This window comes from Chelon labrosus, assembly GCF_963514085.1.
Source record: "Chelon labrosus genome assembly, chromosome: 23".
Taxonomy (NCBI): Eukaryota; Metazoa; Chordata; class Actinopteri; order Mugiliformes; family Mugilidae; genus Chelon; species Chelon labrosus.
This window is the reverse complement of record NC_140356.1, coordinates 8,704,002-8,722,716: the sequence shown is the minus strand read 5'-3', so window position 1 is coordinate 8,722,716 and position 18,715 is coordinate 8,704,002. Positions and strand designations below refer to the sequence as shown.

The 18,715-nt window shown below is 40.7% G+C and overlaps 2 protein-coding genes across 4 annotated transcripts; one reads left to right on the top strand and one right to left on the bottom strand.

Annotated features, from left to right (window-relative positions):
* Window positions 1-617: 617 nt before the first annotated feature.
* On the bottom strand, window positions 618-15,480 carry trim24 (tripartite motif containing 24). 3 transcript variants are annotated; one of them, XM_084573599.1, is made up of 20 exons: window positions 14,763-15,480; window positions 13,435-13,553; window positions 13,189-13,336; window positions 11,866-11,998; window positions 11,631-11,747; window positions 11,355-11,469; window positions 11,119-11,265; window positions 10,860-10,974; window positions 8,470-8,609; window positions 8,071-8,307; window positions 7,805-7,927; window positions 7,556-7,703; window positions 7,384-7,441; window positions 7,021-7,144; window positions 6,254-6,549; window positions 6,080-6,151; window positions 3,696-3,807; window positions 3,426-3,500; window positions 2,900-3,061; window positions 618-2,399 (listed from the first exon to the last, which is right to left on the bottom strand). In XM_084573599.1, exons 1-20 carry the CDS (start codon window positions 15,031-15,033, stop codon window positions 1,854-1,856), a joined length of 3,258 nt encoding a protein of 1,085 aa, XP_084429725.1. In that variant the 5' UTR covers window positions 15,034-15,480; the 3' UTR covers window positions 618-1,853. The 3 variants fall into 3 exon arrangements, with proteins under 3 accessions (XP_084429725.1, XP_084429726.1, XP_084429727.1); XM_084573600.1 differs by having other exon boundaries at window positions 8,071-8,286; XM_084573601.1 differs by lacking the exon at window positions 6,080-6,151.
* Window positions 15,474-18,703, top strand: LOC311508691 (aldo-keto reductase family 1 member D1-like). Its single transcript, XM_084573602.1, has 9 exons — window positions 15,474-15,889; window positions 16,019-16,186; window positions 16,351-16,467; window positions 16,578-16,655; window positions 16,935-17,057; window positions 17,431-17,540; window positions 17,689-17,854; window positions 17,937-18,019; window positions 18,101-18,703. Exons 1-9 carry the CDS (start codon window positions 15,797-15,799, stop codon window positions 18,141-18,143), a joined length of 981 nt encoding a protein of 326 aa, XP_084429728.1. The 5' UTR covers window positions 15,474-15,796; the 3' UTR covers window positions 18,144-18,703.
* Window positions 18,704-18,715: the final 12 nt, after the last annotated feature.

The following is an 18,715-nucleotide window of genomic DNA, read 5'->3' as shown; positions in this document are numbered from 1 at the left end:
GCCTACAGTAGGCTATGCCAATTTCTTGAGTTCCATTTTGAAGGCAGCAAGAAGCAAAATCAAAGTTATCTTTCCGCAAGAAGGGGCAGAACTAGTTGAAGTCAAACAGATGACAATGTTTGGATTTAGTGCTGCCTTCAAATGAAACTTGCATGTTAGAGGTTAGGACAGGGGAAGCTGTGTGGACATAGGCGAACAGCTAGCTAGCTAACAACCAGGTAGGAAATGCATCAGGGATCATGAAAGGGAAAACCATCAGTGAAACTCTATACAACAAAAATGTAAACATGTCACCAAATATATCATGTGACCTTGGACCTTTTTAAAACATTCTGCTTACTAACATTTGTTGTGTTTAAACACAAACGTTCAATTAACCTCCTTTTTTTTCCCATAGGTGCCACCAAACAGAACGAAACCAAGATAGTTGAGAATGTAACTAAAGGGAAAAAAATAAACAAATCCTTTCCTATTCTGTCAAATTTTGTTGCGACCCCTACGAAAGCTACCTTGCTAATTCTAACTCATAAACTACTGTATTAAAACTTAAAAGTGTAGCATTTAGTTGTAGGCTACTATTCAAAAAAATCAAAATAAAAAAATCAAAGAACAAAATCCAGTATACACATCCTGTTTATTACAAATATTGTAAAAACAGGTATTTTTATTTTTATGATCAGCGTTGTTTCTGGTGTTAATTTACAGGCCCTGCATCTTCAATTTGTAGTGAAATGACAGTACTAGACAATATATCAATCGTCTAGTACTGACTAGAGTTTTTGAGTCACTCTTTGGACATCTATACAGGAGTGTTTGGTTAGATATCTTGTTTAAAATTGGAATTTCTTTCTCTCCACATGATTTCAGTGAGGATAAACTGACTTCAACAGTAAGGCTTTTTGACGAATCTTACATGTAAGAGTAGTCATGATGCAGAAGGGCAAGGACACAATTTGGAACAGAGGCTGATGAGAAAGTGGTTATCAGGTCTCTGAACTATCTGGGATTGATAACAAGAGAGTCAATAAAATCTGAGGAATTGTTCTCTCAATGAAAACAACAAGGCTGCTCTGTGATAAAACTGTTGCGATTTGGGGGATAAAAAGGCCTCAAACCTGCAACTCAGAATAGAGGCACGCAAGCAGCACAATTTTCAAAAGCCAGCTTTTTTTTTTTTTTTTTTTATGGAATTGTTTAAAACACTGGTACACTATAGGATTTGTTCTGTACAGATATTACAGTACTTGCTGGCCATATTTGTTACATACATAATTAATACCATACTAAAACAATAGAAAATAATACTATTGCCATAAATCACCATTTGTCTATGAGCCAAATGGCTGGGGCAAGTAAGCTAAAATCTATAAATACAAAATGGAGACATTATTATTTATATTAAGACATTTTGCATGCATTTGCTAATCCCAAGTCTTTTTTTTTTCTTATTTTTACTGCAACATCTGTGCTTTTAATTTACTGAGTTATTATGTACAAGTAATGAGCTCATAACGTAAACATGATGAACAAAGAATATCTTATGTGTGCTTTTCAGTGTCATCATCACAGAAAATAACAATAATAATAATAATAATAATAATAATAATGTTACATCAACCTCTTTCCAGCAAAAAAAACACAAATGGAGCTTATTCACTCCGTTTGTTGTGCATCTACAGCATAACTGCAACTAAAGTTAATTTAGTACAGCAGTGACCCTTCTTCCTATTGAAAGTAACAGTACAAAAATGATCTAATTGCAGCAAATGTAGGTCCCCACTGGGGCCACTTCTGTGGAAGACTAAAATAATCCGTCTCTTCTACAGTTTCTTTCTTTGTGTGTTCTAATCCATCTATCCCTCCTCCTTAGCCGCAGGAGATGACTTCTCCTCCTGAGTTTCAGTCTTGTCTGCTGGCAGTTGAGGATTCTCCTCTTTTGGGGAGCTGGCCGCCATTTCATCTTTCGTTTCACTATCAGCAGCTGGACAGTTTTCCATCTCTTTAACAGGAGTGTCCTTGTCTTGTTTTACCTCCTCTACAGGAGGCATGCCTCCCTCCGTGGCTGCTTCAGCTTTCTCCGTGTCGTTTTTGCTAGTTTCAACCGGCTTTTTTTCCGTTTCGGACTTTTCCTCCTCTGCCGGGGCTTCTTCCGGAGGAGCCAATTCCTCTTCCACCGGAGGGATTCCTTCTCCTGCAGGCCCTTGGGGTTTATCATCCTCAGCGGGAGCCACACCTTCCTGCATCATCTCTTCCTCTTCTTCGTCTATCTCATCCTCTAAAGGAGGGATCATCTGTTCTTCCCTGCCTCCGGGGAAGATCTTGTCTGGGTAGATGAGCTTCAGCTGTTCCTCAAAATAGTCCTCTAGGTACAAGCCTGCACTCCCGACCTCAGAGGTTGCCTGGCAAAAACACAAAAAGGTAACATGCAAATGTCGTATGTATGAAAGCAGTATTTACACCATAAGTTCCCAGATCTTTTAGCCCTAGGAACTTTTTTCACAGAACTAAAAGGTTCCTCCACATCAGTGGTTGCCTAAATTTTCACCGTAGTGTAAATGTGAAGATTAAATTAATTAGTCCAATGATTGTATTAAAAAGTGAAAGCTTTTTTCACACTATGTTTTGCAAGCAACTATATAACAATCTGCAGAAGACTCTACAACAGCAATGAAATAGTATAAAACAGTGACATTGCAACAACTGTAAACACTAAGGCAATTCAAGCTGGGTGATTTATGCTGGAAAACACAGTAGTCGTAGCAAGGCAGATTAAAAAACACCCAAAATGCTAGGCTTAAAGTAAGAGCCAATGGTTCCTAGTTCCTGGGGAAAGTTCCTGGGGAAAGTTCCTGCGGTAGAAATAGGGCTAAAAGTGACATTTATTAAAGCTGATGCCTACCTTGTAGTACTTCGCACAGTTGAAAAATATAAGTCTGACATCAGCGACAAACCCCTCTGGACTGAGGTAACATTCGCTGTCCTTTGCTTTGGACACCAGCTTCTTCTTTATGATTGATAAATCCATCGGGGTCTTTATGAGTTCTTTGTATCTTCTTGTCTCCTATAATCACAGGAAATTAACGTAATATTCAATATGTGACACAAGATTATGAAAACATACTCTTTTTTACTACAATTGAGCTTTTTGTTTATTTTATGGCTGAACCAGTGTTTACCAGTCTACCAATGCTGAAACACAGGTTAACCAACGTTTATTTTTATTTTTTTACACTGTAGTCCACAGTTCTCTACCATCTCCAATGCATAAAAATGACATCTAATATTGTTTTTCTTACAATTATTATTATTATTATTATTTTTTCTGCTTGATCTATTTTCTTTTACAGTAAAAATATATAACATTACAGTACAAGTGCAAGACATTTTAAAGCTACACTGACTAAACATTAAGCATAATGCCTTACCGATGGAGAAGCAGCCTGCTGGAAGTCAGTGCTGAAGTCATTACAGAACAGTCGTAGCAGCAACCTCTCACATCTCTACATTTAGAAAAGACAAAACATAAAATGAGCCACTTAACTGATTGTAATCCTCAATGAAATGAGATCACTTTGTAGCAGTAATGGAAACGTGCGCAAAACTTTCTGAATAAAGACGTATGTTAAAAATAAAAACAGCTAAGCCATTAAAATGAAGGACAAAATCCACAGAAATGCTGAGGCTGCTGATTATACCCTTCTATCGATCGGAGGGAAATTCTCAGAGACCGGGTCATCCTTGCTGTTGCAGTCGTACTCCATCTCGGGAGAGACGAGGTCTCGGCAGAAAGAGCAGAACCACTCACCACTGAGGAGAGACGTGCATAAAGAAACATTGTTAGGACAGATACGGGGATTGGCTAGCTACAGCTGAATAAGATTTACTTTCTGCACATTGTGGCCGAGCTAAAGTCTAGACAGAAACTGGGGAACAGCTTGTTTGCAGTTCCAATTCTCTGATTGATCGTTCTGCAGTGCTGCACTAAGAGAAACATGCCTGAGAAACAAACTTTGGTCATTGCTAGAGTGAAACGTTCATCAGACCAGTTTCAGACAAGTTGTAGTCTTACAAAACTTTACAACAAAGGAGCCACATTAAAAGATCTCCCTCCCCTGCTCTCTTTCCTTATTGGTTCTCTCCCTCTCTCTTGCCTGCAAGTTAAGCATTGCTAAATACCGTGCAAGTAACAACCAAGCTTTCTGGTCAAGCACTATAATTTATTAACTAATATTGATGATAGACAGTAAGATGGATGGCTTTCGCTTCTGTATTTCAGAGATCACAAATTCACAGTCTAAGTCTGTGAATCTTCCTTCAAATCCACTCTGGGTGGCGCCCTTTGTCTTTTCAGTTATTGCGTGCTGCACAGTCAACTACTCCATCCTTCTGCTTGGTATTATAACAAATACCTGTACATTTGATCCTAGTCACTATAACGCCTCAGACCAGCCTAGTTAAGGTAGGTCAGTTCACATAAGCAGATCTGTTTCTGAAGCTAAACCTCATTCTTAATCAAACTACCTCACATTTAACCTGTCTGTTCCCTGATCAATGAGCGAATTATGGTGAGAAAACTACTCGAGGATAATGACCTTGTTGACCTGTTTTATTACAGAAATTCCGTGACATATAAATAACTTACTCACATGCCCAATTATAACTTTCTGCACACCTTCCTTGAGTGAATGCAGTTCTGCAAGAATGTTTGTCTTTCTCTGAAGTGAAAAAACACTCCAGTGAACAATGCAACACTTACAACATAGTTATTTCTTTTTATACAGTGGACTCATTCTTGTTTCCTATGGTGATTAAATAAAATATTGAAAAAGACAAGGAAAACATTCTTTGCAAATACAAGGTTTTTCCTTGGCATAGTCCAAGTTCCATAGTCCACATTCTTGTATTTGTGGAGATCTTCTCTAGAGCTTGAGCGGCCGCCCTGTCTGCTTTAAGTTCGGTAGCCAGCTCAAGGCTGGAGTTGGCCTGTTCTTCCAGCTGCTTTTTTAAAATCCTTCAGCTCATCCTCATTGGGATCTTTTTGTTGCAGTGTCATGGTGTCCATCTCCTTCCCTGAGGAATTAGTGTTGATGTTCCCTCATTAGCTTCTCTTTTCTTTTGTCCGTGGACGCAGCCAATTGAAACTCTGGCTGCGTCCTCGATGGTGTCTTTATATCTCTTAGGCTCCATTTCACAGTAGACACTGTTTAGACACCTTCTCAATTATTCCACCTGCTGTTTTAGATGATCCCCCTTGTGTTTGTTCACTTGTGGTCTTGCTGGCTGAACAGGATCAGTTTTCTATGTCAATCTCCACCTCCCACTGAGGAATCACCGCTTCTGGCTGGTAGGGGGGGCACTTTGCACCTTTTTGTTGGTGCTACTGCTGCCATGGAGGACGGCTCTCAATTAGTCTTCATCAGAGCCTCCATTTCTTTCTTCATCGTCCATCTTTAATCGTCTTGATTCTTGCTCCCGGTTGATCTAAACGTACCAAGAACTTGAGGCTTTAAGACTTAAGACCAGTTAAAGTAAGTCAAAAGCAATGTTTGACCCCTTGTGGCTTTCCACAGAGCTATTTGGTGAGGCATGTAGCGTAGCTCAGAGCCTTGATCCTTGGGTTTAATGTGTGCTTTTTGTGTTATTTGATGCATTGGATATTTGGCAGTGGCATTGGTAGTTTTGATTAAGAGGTGCTGAGCCAATCCAGCCACTGAAGTCACGTGACATAAGCATCAACAACTATGAAATTGCCAATATTTGATTTATTTGAAAAAGTAGAACATAAAATACTGCTTTTCTAATATAAACATATTGAATTTGGGTTAATCCACAGCTTCATAGAGCAACATTAACCAGATCTACCAAATTCATTCACAAATTGTTTAACCGTCAAGGTCCCAATCACTTAATCATATTAAGCCAACGTTCTTGAAATTTTGCAGTGTTGCTTGTACCATATGATATCATGTGCAAAGTTTGCTTTTTGAAAAAGTGGCAAAATTTTTAGGTTGGACCTGATGGCCTTGTGGTCAGGGTGCATATGGGTGCATATGCCCAAATCAACATATAGCTGAATTACCTGCCCGGCACAGGCATTTGCTGTCTGTCATTCCCCTGCTCATTCCTGCATTTTCTGCCTGTCTTCAATGTCCTTGTCAAATTAAGGCCAACAGAAGCAGAAAATAAAACTCAAGATCAGCAAGTCTGCAGATGAGTAATTGTGCATGGTACTGAGAGGTGACCGGTCTCTCACCTGGGAGATTCATTCAGAGTGGGAATGTGGCAGGCCAGATGAAAAACTTTGGGACATTTATCACAACAGAGCAGCTCTCCTCCGTTCTGACAGACGGCGCACCAGTCCTCGTTAGGGTCTTCTTCCGGATCGGCTCCCTTCTCAGACTCCGGCTGCGATGGTGGCAGAAGACGCTGGTTTTTGGAGTCCGATGCAGAGACTGAGACTGAGACAGGCCCGTTCTGCTGTTGCTGCCGGGGTTTTGACTGAACCCCTGTGCTGCTATCTGGCAGGCTAGACCCTACACTGGACTGCACCTGTGGGCAATGCAAATATGGGATATATAGTTATACACAATGAGGTCTACAAGTGAGACAAAGACACAGAGCAGAGCTGGTGTTGTCAATCAATTAAAATTACAAGCAATTGCATTCCCCGATTACAGCAAGCTGCTGCACGTCTCTTTGTGAAATCACATGAGGCGATGCATTCAGTGCTCCCTGACCTGGCCTATAGTGTGTGTTGAGCTATTCTTTTCAAATGTTGAAGTTAGTACATGATTTGATTTGAAGAGAAGAAGTTCTGAAGTTTGCCTGTGCGTGGCTCTACCTGATTTCAACATCAGTAAGGTTTTTCAAAGTCCTCTTGTTTTAATAACCGCAGAAAATGTATGTTGATCTCATCGGTGCAATCTGAGATCACTAATTACAAGAACAAGAAAACATTAAACATAGTCCCTCAAACATATTTGATGATGTATTTAGGTAATTAATGAGCAGTTTTCTTACAAAATGGACTTCATCCTCGTCCTCTGGTTCGTCCTTGATCACGATAACAGGCCCCGGGGATGACCTTTTTCGTCTCTTGGCCGAGGGGGCTGATGGCTCAGAGGTCTGCTTCCAAGAGGTCGTCCTTAAATGCATAGATGGTCGTAGAGAACAGAGAAGATTGGGATCGGGACATAGTTTGAAAGATAAGACACCAATGGTTCAACTTTGTGTCCCCAAAAATGAGATATACTGGATATCCTTATGTAACTGATCCATGGCACATCATTACAAAGATATGCCTAAGCTCTGACAGCAGAATCAAGAGCCAAGGTACTGTTGGAAGAAGGACAAACAGTGGCAGATTTTGAGATCTCTTCTTACCCCGTGCTTCTGTCTGAAGAGGACGGCTTAGCCATCGGAGAGTTCTGCCTTCCTTGCACTTGAGAAAGGATAATAACAATGACATTTAAAAGTCCAGAAGTCGAATGAAAAGTGCTCATTTCTGAGACAGATTCTCACATAAGGAAGGATCAATCGGAGCATAGACACTGACCCGTTATGTGATTAAGGGTGCTTGTTTTGTCTCCAGTTGCGGAGGCTAGACTCTGAGCGAAGCTGGGTTTGGGGACAGAGATGGTGATGGAGGGGACGGGTCCTCCAGCTTCACTCCTCTTAAGCAAGGAGGACTCTGGCAGGCATCTCTGAAGGAAACAAAAATTAAAGTCACAATTAGTGAATCGTGGCAGTTACACAAAACCTTCAGCCTCTGGAGCCACGAGTCTTTTATCCCACTCCTACCAACCTGATGTAGTGACGTCTGTGTAGCTGTTCCAGCAGTCAGAGGCTGTGGATAGCGGGAAGTAACCTGGGACACTTCAATGGGTTTAGGTGGGAAGTTGGAGCTATGGATCAGCTCTCTCAGGGACTACAAGTAGAGAAAATATGAAGTGTTTAAGGCATAGGATTATCAAACTGTATTCACGTGAATGAAATCTCATAGTATAAAAAAATGCCAGTACAAGCACAAGCACACAGAGCATTCAAATCTGTCTACCTGCACCCACTCACCTGTGCAGCTGGGTAGCCAGTGTTATGAAGCATAGATGACGTGGGGCTCCTAGGGTTGGGCTGGGAACTCCCATACCGGCGTCCCGGCTGTGCCAAGTTGGCGGGGCCCTGGGAGGGAGAAGACCCTCCGTGGGTGGGCCTCATAGGGGGCGGAGGACCCGGGAGCCGGACATTTTGGTACCAGGACCAGTGGTTGGGGGGAGGTTGCCTGTGGGGCTGCTGGGAAAGCTTGTCAACCTTGGACAAGTTAACAAAGTCAAATATACTTTAACTTTTTATATTATTATATATAAGATGTTCCACGGATTATTTATTCCACGGCGGCAGAAGAGTTAAGGAAAAAGTTTCTATAATAATCAGCAAATTCAGGATGCCAAACTGTGTTAAAAATCCTTGTACCTGCATCTGAAGCTGAGCCAGCGTGCTCTGTCGCTGCTGAGCTGAGACCGTGAGACCTCCGGTGGGGACTTCTGCTCTGGGACCTGGCTGCTGGTTGGCGATGGGTGGCCTCCCTGCGCCTCTTTCTACTACTAGAGAACCTGCAAGAAAGAAGACTATGAAGTGAATCCGCCCTCTGTTGCTGGCTTGCACAGTAAAAAAACAAACAAACAAAACAAATAGTACTTTCGATAGCTGGCATAGAGGTTACCCACAATGATTGAAGACCTTGCTCACAGGGGCTATGTAGCCTTGTAAGAGTAGCGAGGAGGAACCAGTTAATCAAAAGCCACAATTTTTCCACTACAGGAACTTTACCAAGGGACGAGGGAAATTTGGAGGTACCCCAGCGCTTTACCACTACAGGGACGAGGATTTAATTAAGTTCAGTTTTCTAAGTACAGGAACTGTGCAGGTGGGGTTTTACAGCACTGATTCTGATGGTTGAGTATTCTCGGCAAGTTATCTTCTTGCAAAATCTGTTACTTTTCCTCAAGAATTTAATTTTTGCTCGTCTCTTTTCCAGCGCTGAATGACCTGATGTATGAACGTTCTTGTTGCTTCTGAATTACTACCACCGTGCGGGCAGAAGTGGAGCAGAATGTATAGTTGGGTAGTTGTGCGCAAAAAATGGCACCACATTTTCACACATTAGCACACTAATGTCTAATCCAAATAGTTTTTTTTTTTTAAATCACAATGAAAACACACACACTGGCCTAAAGGAAGCATTTGATTCCGTCGTAAAAGTTCCTGGAACCAAATGTTCCGAGTACTTGGAATGGGAACATAGATAAACGGGTTTCCGGCTGCCCAAATCAATATTGACTAAGGTGATATCACTAAAGTTTGTCAGTCAGTCATATTTTCCTTCGAAGTCACATATATTCAGCTTATTCTAAAATGAGTCACAAATTCAGCAGTGTCAGGAAGTTATATATATATATATATATATATATATATATATATATATATATATATATATAAAAAAAAAAATATGTGATCTGGAATCACATTTCTTTACTGACGCAACTATTTTAAAAAAATCATCAAGAGAGAAAGTAAACTAAAGTTTAAAAAGTATTTAAATAGTTCATGGTATACTGTTTCGTGGTTACTCTAAATTTTAACAGCTTGAAAGTATCTGTTGTTGACCGAGCGTTTAATTCCCTGGTAAGTGACCTCATAAACACAGGTCAGTGAATCAACCTTCAACATACGAGCTCAGCTAAACATTACACCGGCCGCTGTTACGGCATCAGGCTGCTGATAAGAATTACTCTAAAGAAATCTGCATACTCTGCATAAAGGAAACAGAACGGGCCGGACTCAGAGTGAACCACAAATGACTCAGTTCCTGTGCGTCCCAAAATATATCTTTGAGGTTGAGATGGATTAAGAATTAGCACAATTGTACTATGTACTCTTACGATTTAAAATATTCTTCTTTGGAACTATTTATGAAATATACCCATAGAACAGGGGCATGAACACGGGTATTGTTGTCCATTAAACACCTTACTGGTGCTGGTTGTAGAAAAACTCTAAGTTGCTTAACAAATTTCAGCAGCAACAGATTAAAAAAAAAAATAGAAAGGTTGTTGGCCTTTTAGTAAACTTTAAACTCCTGTTTCTGTTTGACTACTGCTTGCAAGAAAACAAAACAAAAAAAAAAGATAGTGAGATAGACTGCCTGGATTGGACGGCATGAGCTTTTTCTTTTTTGTGGCATAAATGTATCATCCTCCTCCCTTTAACATCAGATGAATAAATATATGTACACACACCAGTACACACACACGCACACACACAAACAAACTGTATCTTAACGGATCATTTCATTTGAGGAACCTCCAATGACAATGATTTCAGTGGGCTGGAGAAATATTGTCCATGTAAACGAAGCCACTGTTCAACGTGTTAAACAGCAAAAAAAGTAAGCCCTATGCAAAAATGCAGTTTAGTGACTAAATATACTTGGAGACATGATCTGTGTCATCAGCCGACAAGACATTTGGGATTAATCACCAGCACTGGAAACACGGCATTCTACAAATTTTACTGAGAGCATCTGATTCTCTTTATTACCAGCAGCTTTCCAATACAAGCTGTTAGTGTTAATGTGCCAGTGTAAAAATTGCTCGGATGTATGATGTAGATAGTTGCCCGTCTGACTATGACAAAACTCATTACTAACTCATTTTTAAAGTGACCGGAAAAAAAAAATCGCCGTATTTCCTGACACATAAGCCATTTAGCAGATCAGCAGGAAACATTTCTTAGTCCGTAATTAGACGTCGCTGCTGCTTTACACATTTTAAAGTCCACAATTTAAGTGGTGACAGTCTTACCAAGGTCTACGTTCGTGGCCCAGAAACCGGAGCGACACTGGAAGCGAACAGAGCTCTGAGGGACGACGGAAGGATTGCAGCTTGCCCTCATCAGGTAATGGATCTGGTAAAGGATCTAGAAAAAACAAAAAGAAAATTCAATTTTAAATTGACTATGTTGCTAAAAGTACTGTGGGATTTAGATAGACAACCATAGATTTGACAACCATACTGTAATTTACACTAATATGACTATAGATTTGATATTAAAGTTACCCACCAGTCTTTTGCAGTATAGAAGAGCTGTTCCACTGTGGCTTGCCGTAGCCCATTTGGTGAAGTTGATGACGTGGTCAAGGTGCCGGCTCAGAGAGTTGACGTCGTCCTGCTGCTTCTTCAAACCCAACTCGTGGTCCTTAGTCAAAGCCTGGGAGGAGATGTGTTCACCAAGGGTCAGACAATGAATCCTAAGTGTCACAAATTTGAGAAACCCTTCAACTCACAGATTAAACATACCTCAAGCTGGTTAACCAGAATCTTTCCCTTCCGGTTGATCTCCATGATCAGATTACAGATGGACTTCTTTATTTCATTAGTGACGGACTTACGATTTTCTTCAACTTGTTGTAGTCTGTGAAGGTCAGTGACAGAAAATAAACAACATGTAATAACTCGCATTGATCTAGGCTCTGTTTCAATGTGCAAATGCCTCAATATTTTGTTGCTAACAAATACAATCTACATCTGAAGTGTGAATAAAACTGAAGTTCCAGCTGTGGTGGAAACAGTTACCCAGAGTTGATGCAGGTGGATACTTCCTCGATGGCCTTTCTCTTGTCCTGCAACTGCTGCGTCATGTTCTCTAAATACTGCCTGTGGTTTCTGTAAGCGTCCTCCAAAAACTGGTAGCTAGACGCACAAACGCCAAAACAAAACCACGACTCATGAACAAGTGCAAGCTTCTCATGACAAATGTGCGTGTTTTTATGAGTCCTTTCAATTTCCAGTCTGAAAAAACTCTGCATACTTGTGATCTTTGTGCTTGAGGAGCTGACAGTCTCGACAGGTGAGCCGGTCGCACGTCTCACAAAACAGCTTCAGAGGCTCCTGCTTGTGGACGTCACAAAAGACGGGCTTCTGTGTGGATATGCCTAATGCTTCTGGTATATAGAGAAGTGAGAAGTATGAAAACACAAAAATGTCAGCTTACATTTTGTATCAGAGCTTTCAATTATTAGCCAAACACGCACAAAATGTTCTGGTTTTGCCCTAAAGGAAAAATATCTACTAGGCTAGATAGCTAATGAAAGTGATTATTCAACAGATATTCCTGTAAATGCTGCAGGGTGTCTACATGCTCAATGAATGCAACCAAAAACGCGACTAATATTATTATATTAATATAATTCAACATGTTTACATGGCCCGTAACAAATACTGAATTCATTATCATGTTCTCAGCAAAAGTGGAATATTAATGCGCACGTACTGTTCCAGTCAGAAGTTTACATACACTTAGGTTCTGTCTCCTAGAGATGATCATACTTTGGAATGAGAAGTACTAATCCACAGAAAAAGCAGCAAAGGCACAGTAGGAAACTGCTCCAAAGCTGCCATTAAAAAATCCTACAGCAGATACACATGGGGACAAAGATCCCAAGTGTGAAGTACGGGGGTGGTAGCATCATGTTGTGGTGGTGCTTTGCTGCAGGAAGAGACTGGTGCAGTTTGCAATACACATGGAACCATGAGGGAGGAAGATTACGTGGATACAGTGAATCTCAAGACATCAGCCAGGAGGTTAAAGCTTGGTAGCAAATGGGTCTTCCAAAGACCCAACTATACCTCCAAACTTGCAGCAAAGCGGCTTAAGGACAACAAAGTTTGGGTATTAAAGTGATCATCATACCTCAAGTCAAATCCAATAGAAGATTAGTGGGCAGAACTGAAAAAGCTTGTGGCCAACAAACAAACCTGACTCAGTTACACCAGTCCTGCAATACGCTAAACTCCTGCAACTTATTGAAAGGACATCATGGAAGATTACCCAAAACCTAAAAGACAAAATCTTCTTCTCTACTATTATTCCGACATATTACATTCAGAAAATAAAGTGCTGATCCTAACTGAACTAATACAGGGAATGTTTTCTAGCATTAAATGTCAGGAACTGTGGGTATATTTAACTTCTCACTTAAAATGTAAATGTACTGCAACCAAACTGAACTGAACTGCCAAAAGCAAACTGCCTGCAGAACTGTCTTCTTTGAACATTTTACCATATTTGCACAGTATAACTCTTTCAATGCAGGAAAGCTGCTGCTTTCCGGCCTCACAGGGCCCACACTACCTGGAGACATCTCCTCTTTCTGGCGTATGGTGTGATCCCTGGTGAACTTGACCCTTTGGTGCGCCTCGATGCACGTCACGCACAGAAACTCCACGCACTCCACGCAGTAGCCCGTTGCCTCGGTGTTATCGTCACAGCTCATGCACACCTGTGAAAGACAAACAAAGAGCGGAAGACGGATGAAAAACCTCCACAGCAGCTGAAAGGAAGTAGAGCGATGACGGGGCCGGACACCTGATGACTAACCTGGCTGGTTTTCTCCACAGTGCTGCTCGGCACCTCGGCGGAGTCCTTGACAAAGAAATTGTCCAGTATGTCCATCTCCCAGCATTCCTGTCTGCATACTGGGCATCGAATAGCACCCACTAGAGCAAGGGACCAGATCCATTAATGAGGAATTAACTCACAACTGTTTACATGAACTCATTTACAGTGTGAACACAGAGCTGAACCAAGGATTGCAATATAGACACATAATGCAGAGCGTGGCAACAAGAAGCTTTACAACTGGCATAGCAATAGACAGAATATAATATTAGTCACTATATCATTTTGTTAAACTGGTCTTAAAGGCTACAGTTTAAATAATCTCCTTTTAACTGCTGCAAACGGCTCTATGTGCTCCTGAGGACCACAGCAGTGGCTACGTTTATTGCAGTAACGCATACACTCACTTGCCAGTTCATTAGGTACACTAGTAAAAATGAAACTAAGCTAAATCTTAGCTTCATAAAGGTTTTGGTATTCAGCTTATGGTAAAAATAACTGACACAGCTGTTCATTCAGATGTATGAAAATGGAGTTGAATCAACAACTCTCTCTTATAAGCTCTTGTTTGTAGTACTATAATTAAACTGTATTGTTGTGTTTCAACACGTTTCTGTTATTTTGGCAACCTCCTTTCGGTCAGTGGGCTAGGCTACATAACACAAACACTTCTGTGTTTAATTAATTCCAGTTTAGCAGCACTGCAGACTACATCCCACAAGGAAGATCAAACAGCTGAATCGCCACCTTTCTGACGTTGCTTCAACATCAGCTGATCATAAGAAAAGTCTTGATTTTGTGAGGGTCGGTATTACATGCATAGAGTGTATTCGTTTTCACTCGTGAACCTGGTTAACTGGCAGGAGAGCGTATATTAACTGTTCCAGATGAATCATTCAATCCACACTGCAGAAATAGTTTAATTTGTAAACATAAAATGGCTACTTTGTCATCACATCAGCATAAACTGAACATTATAACAGTGATGAAGGGAGGGTTTAGTCCAGTGTCACAGATAACCTGGAAAGTGAATATGAGTGAATATTAACTTTTACAGTAGAATCATTAACTTGAAACCGCAGAAAGGGTTTACATGTCCACACAACTAATGATTTGCCTACAGTGAATCAAGTTTCTGGCAGCAAAAAAAGTCACCACCAAACAGCTTTCAAGATTATGTAACGATTGAAATTTTTTACCCACACCTGCATGAAGACAGAAAGTCAACAAAGCACATGCTGAGACCGATCAACTAACAGCAAACAGGTGTAAACACACGAGGACACGAGCGGACACTTTTTCCTCACATGGTTTGTTGTCAACCGGACCCTGCGCGTCCCGTCTCGGCTCGGCGCTCCTGAACGGGGCGGGCAGGCACCTCTTGCAGAAGGAGTGGAGGCAAGGCAGGAGCTTGGGCTCTCTATTGTGGAAGCTCAACTTGCACATGGGGCAAGTGTCCATGAGCCCGAATGCGCCTTGCTGCTTCTGCCTCTCTTCTCCCGCCGGCAGGCTTTCCGCCTCGTTCTCCACGATAATGACGATGTCGTCGTTGTCGACATTTTCGGCACTTTCATCCATATTTTCTTTTTTCGCCCTTCCGACTGCTTCTCGATCTTTCCACTCAACCAATCAATATAACCAGCGTTGGAAACAAATGAAAGCCTACAATTCTCCCTCCTGCATTAAGATAAATACTGATGCTGCACATTACATCATTATATACATTGTTCCTTTACGTTGGTTTATTAAACTGTACCACATCAGCTTTAGCTAACTGGAGTGTATTTATTTCCGTAAGAAGCTAAATTAGCATTGTAGCCTATTTTAATTGCACATAAACTAGACACAATAAATACGCTATCCCCCCATTTGTGGCGGTCATAATTAAAACAGGCAAAAGATAACCGCTAACAGTCGCGTATGAGTTAAAATGAAGCTACACACGTATTGTTTTGAGGCTCATATGTCCATAGGGAAAGGCGACCATCTGTGCTTTCTTTGCTCAAAACACATACCATATATTACCCAGACTGCACCGCGGCATCTCAAAGCTACAGTGGCCGGCTGCGTTCAAACCACTTCCGCGAGCAGCTGTGAAGTTCGACATTGTTCTGTGGCCTTTGCTGCGTACATCTGGCGAAATACCAAATCGGTTACGAATGTGTTTTTTTTTTTTTTTCCTCTCTGCGCAAGAGGCTCCTCTTCCACTGTGGGAGGAGCCTTGGCCGTGGTCAAATAGGAGCAACATACGCCGCATTGATTTGCATGTTTGCAGAGTCTTCACTGAAGACAAAAGGCGCAGAACTTGAGAAGTTTTGACAGCACTCAGTTCTGATTAGACATGGAGTTGACAGCAGAGAATCACTCTGTTCCTCTGAGTGATGGAAACAGTATACCTTTGATAGGACTGGGAACTTATGGGGATCCCCGCAAGGTAAAACTAACCTGACTGAAATCAACATATAAGTTAAAACTGATCTAAATCTGTTCAGGATTCCACTTTTTTTTTTTTCCCAAGAGGTATTTTACTAATTTTTTTATTTTTATTTATTTTGTTTGACAGACCCCTAAAGGAACCGCATATGAGTCAGTCAAACTGGCTATTGAAACGGGGTACAGGCACATCGATGGAGCGTTGGTTTATTTCAATGAACATGAGGTTGGGGAAGCGATAAGGGATAAAATAGCAGACGGGACTGTGAAGAGAGAGGACATCTTCTACTGTGGAAAGGTTTGCAGAGTTGTTTTTGCATGCATGTCCACAAAGCGTAGCTACTCTATGCTGACCATTGAACCTGTTCCCTGAACAAACTTCATGGCCACAAAGAAGCTAAACAAGTTATGCAACAAATAACATTTTCTGGTGTGCTGATTTTTTAAATTTTTTTTTGGCAGCTGTGGAACACATTCCATCTTCCTGAGCTAGTACGTCCCGCTTTGGAGAGAACCTTAAAGACATTACAGCTGGATTATGTCGACCTCTATATTGTAGAAATGCCCACAGCTTTTAAGGTAAACATGTCACATTAAAAGAAAAATGCTTATTGGAAATGCAAATCTTATCTTTGTTTGTTTTGAATTATTTGCACTAAATATTCCATATGTACTATGATTTTCTGCAGCCAGGTGACACATTCTACCCCACAGATGAGAATGGGAAATACATTTATCATGAAACAGACCTGTGTGCAACATGGGAGGTGAGACTTGTTGACCTTTTCATTCAAGAAAAGAAACTTATTCATGCCTATAGGTCAGTTTCGAATCCAGCAAGAGAAATATAATACTGGTGATCAGCCAACAAAGATATGCGATCAAGGTCAGGGCTCAAAGTTCATGTATTGCTTTACTGCGCTCTCTTCTTTTTTTTTTTTTGTGTCTTCTGCATCTTGCACTGTTGTTTTCTGCCGCTGTAACACCCTAATTTCCCCAAGGGAATGAATAAAGTCTTATCTTATCTTATCTTACGTCACGGACAGGCTTTGGAAGCTTGCAAAGACGCGGGGCTCGTGAAGTCTCTTGGAGTGTCCAACTTCAACAGGCGACAGTTGGAGCTGATCCTCAACAAACCTGGGCTGAAACACAAGCCTGTCACAAACCAGGTACAGACAGAATCCACCTTAGAAGGACAGAACACTAATCTTTTTGCAGACGGAAAGGAGAAGACGGCAAACAAAATGTGATGGCTGAAGACTGTAAAGATGCCCTTGGGAATACTTGCTTGGTACATACATGCAGACTAGTACATATACATAATGATATGCTAATTCTGTACATTTTATATTCTATACTATTTTTATTTCATTTTACTAGATTTTACTTATATTTTACTTTCTTTTACTTGTGGTTCTTAAGAGTGTTTTTTATGTGCAATTAAGCTAATGTGACCAAGCAATTTCCCTTGTGTATCTAAGTTTATCTAAGTCTAAGTCTAATAAAATATATTTCTGTGGTTTGCTTTTGTTTTTAACACAGGTTGAATGTCATCCCTATTTCACGCAACCAAAGCTACTTGAATACTGCAAGCAGAAGGAGATCGTCATCGTTGGCTACAGCCCACTGGGGACATCTAGAGATGCATCTTGGTATGGGATCATCATGTTCAGTTCATGTGGAACTAGCACAGGCATGTTCTTAGCTTTACCTCAAATGTTCAGGCTTAAAACCTTGTACTTTACATGGTGGCATTTATCTGTGAAATGTGTCAAAGCCAAACACTTGTCCTTTGAACAGGGTTAACCTAAAATCCCCCCCGTTGTTGGAAGATGAGCTGCTGGTATCGATCGCCAGAAAGTATAAAAAGACCACAGGCCAGGTGTCGCTGAGGTTCAATGTGCAGAGAGGAGTAGTGGTCATCCCAAAGAGCTTCAACCCCGCTCGTATAAAGGAAAACTTTGAGGTTTGTTGGTGTCGCATCTGTCTAGGTTAGGGTTTTGAAAAACTGAACGAAATCTGTTTTTATTGATTTGTCAACATTTCAGATATTTGACTTCTCTCTCACGGAGGCTGAGATGAAGGCGATTGAGGGACTGAACACGAATATTCGTTTTGTGGAGCTCCTCATGTGAGTACAAGGTGCTGCCTGTGGGATGTTTTCATTCTCCAATATGCTCATGATTGACATTTTTCTTTACTGACTCAACAGGTGGTCCGATCACCCAGAGTACCCGTTCCATGATGACTACTAGACTCCACAGATATTAAGACTGCTTCAATTTAATGAGCTAGCTTGTTCAGTTTTTTTATTTTATTGCATTTATGTGCCTTAATTAAAAAATAAACAAAAACAAACAATAAAGTCTCTTTTTTTTTTTAAACTTCGTTTAGTAGAAAACTACTTTCTGTTTTTGTTTGTGTACTTTCGTCACAGGCTTTTGTGGGTGATTTAAAGACAATCGGAAAATGGAGTACTCTACTTAGCTTTTCTGGAGACCATAGACTGTATGTAAGAGAGGTTTAGACAAACGATACGGCCTACGTCTTTTTCATATGAGAGAAATAAGTCTACAGTGTTGTTTTAAAAGGGGTGTCCACGTGGTAGTCTTACCAGTAATTGTTCATAAATTTAATATTACCACCCATTAGTACTTATACCTAAATACATGCATAAACTGACTGTCATCGTATTCAGTTCCTATTATTAAGACAGCCTTATTTCCAGCACAAATTATAGTTTCTCGTACAAACTCATGGAATTTGCCACTGATACATAAACATCACTACTTTTACACTTACACAATTTGTGAATTAGGAAGTACAA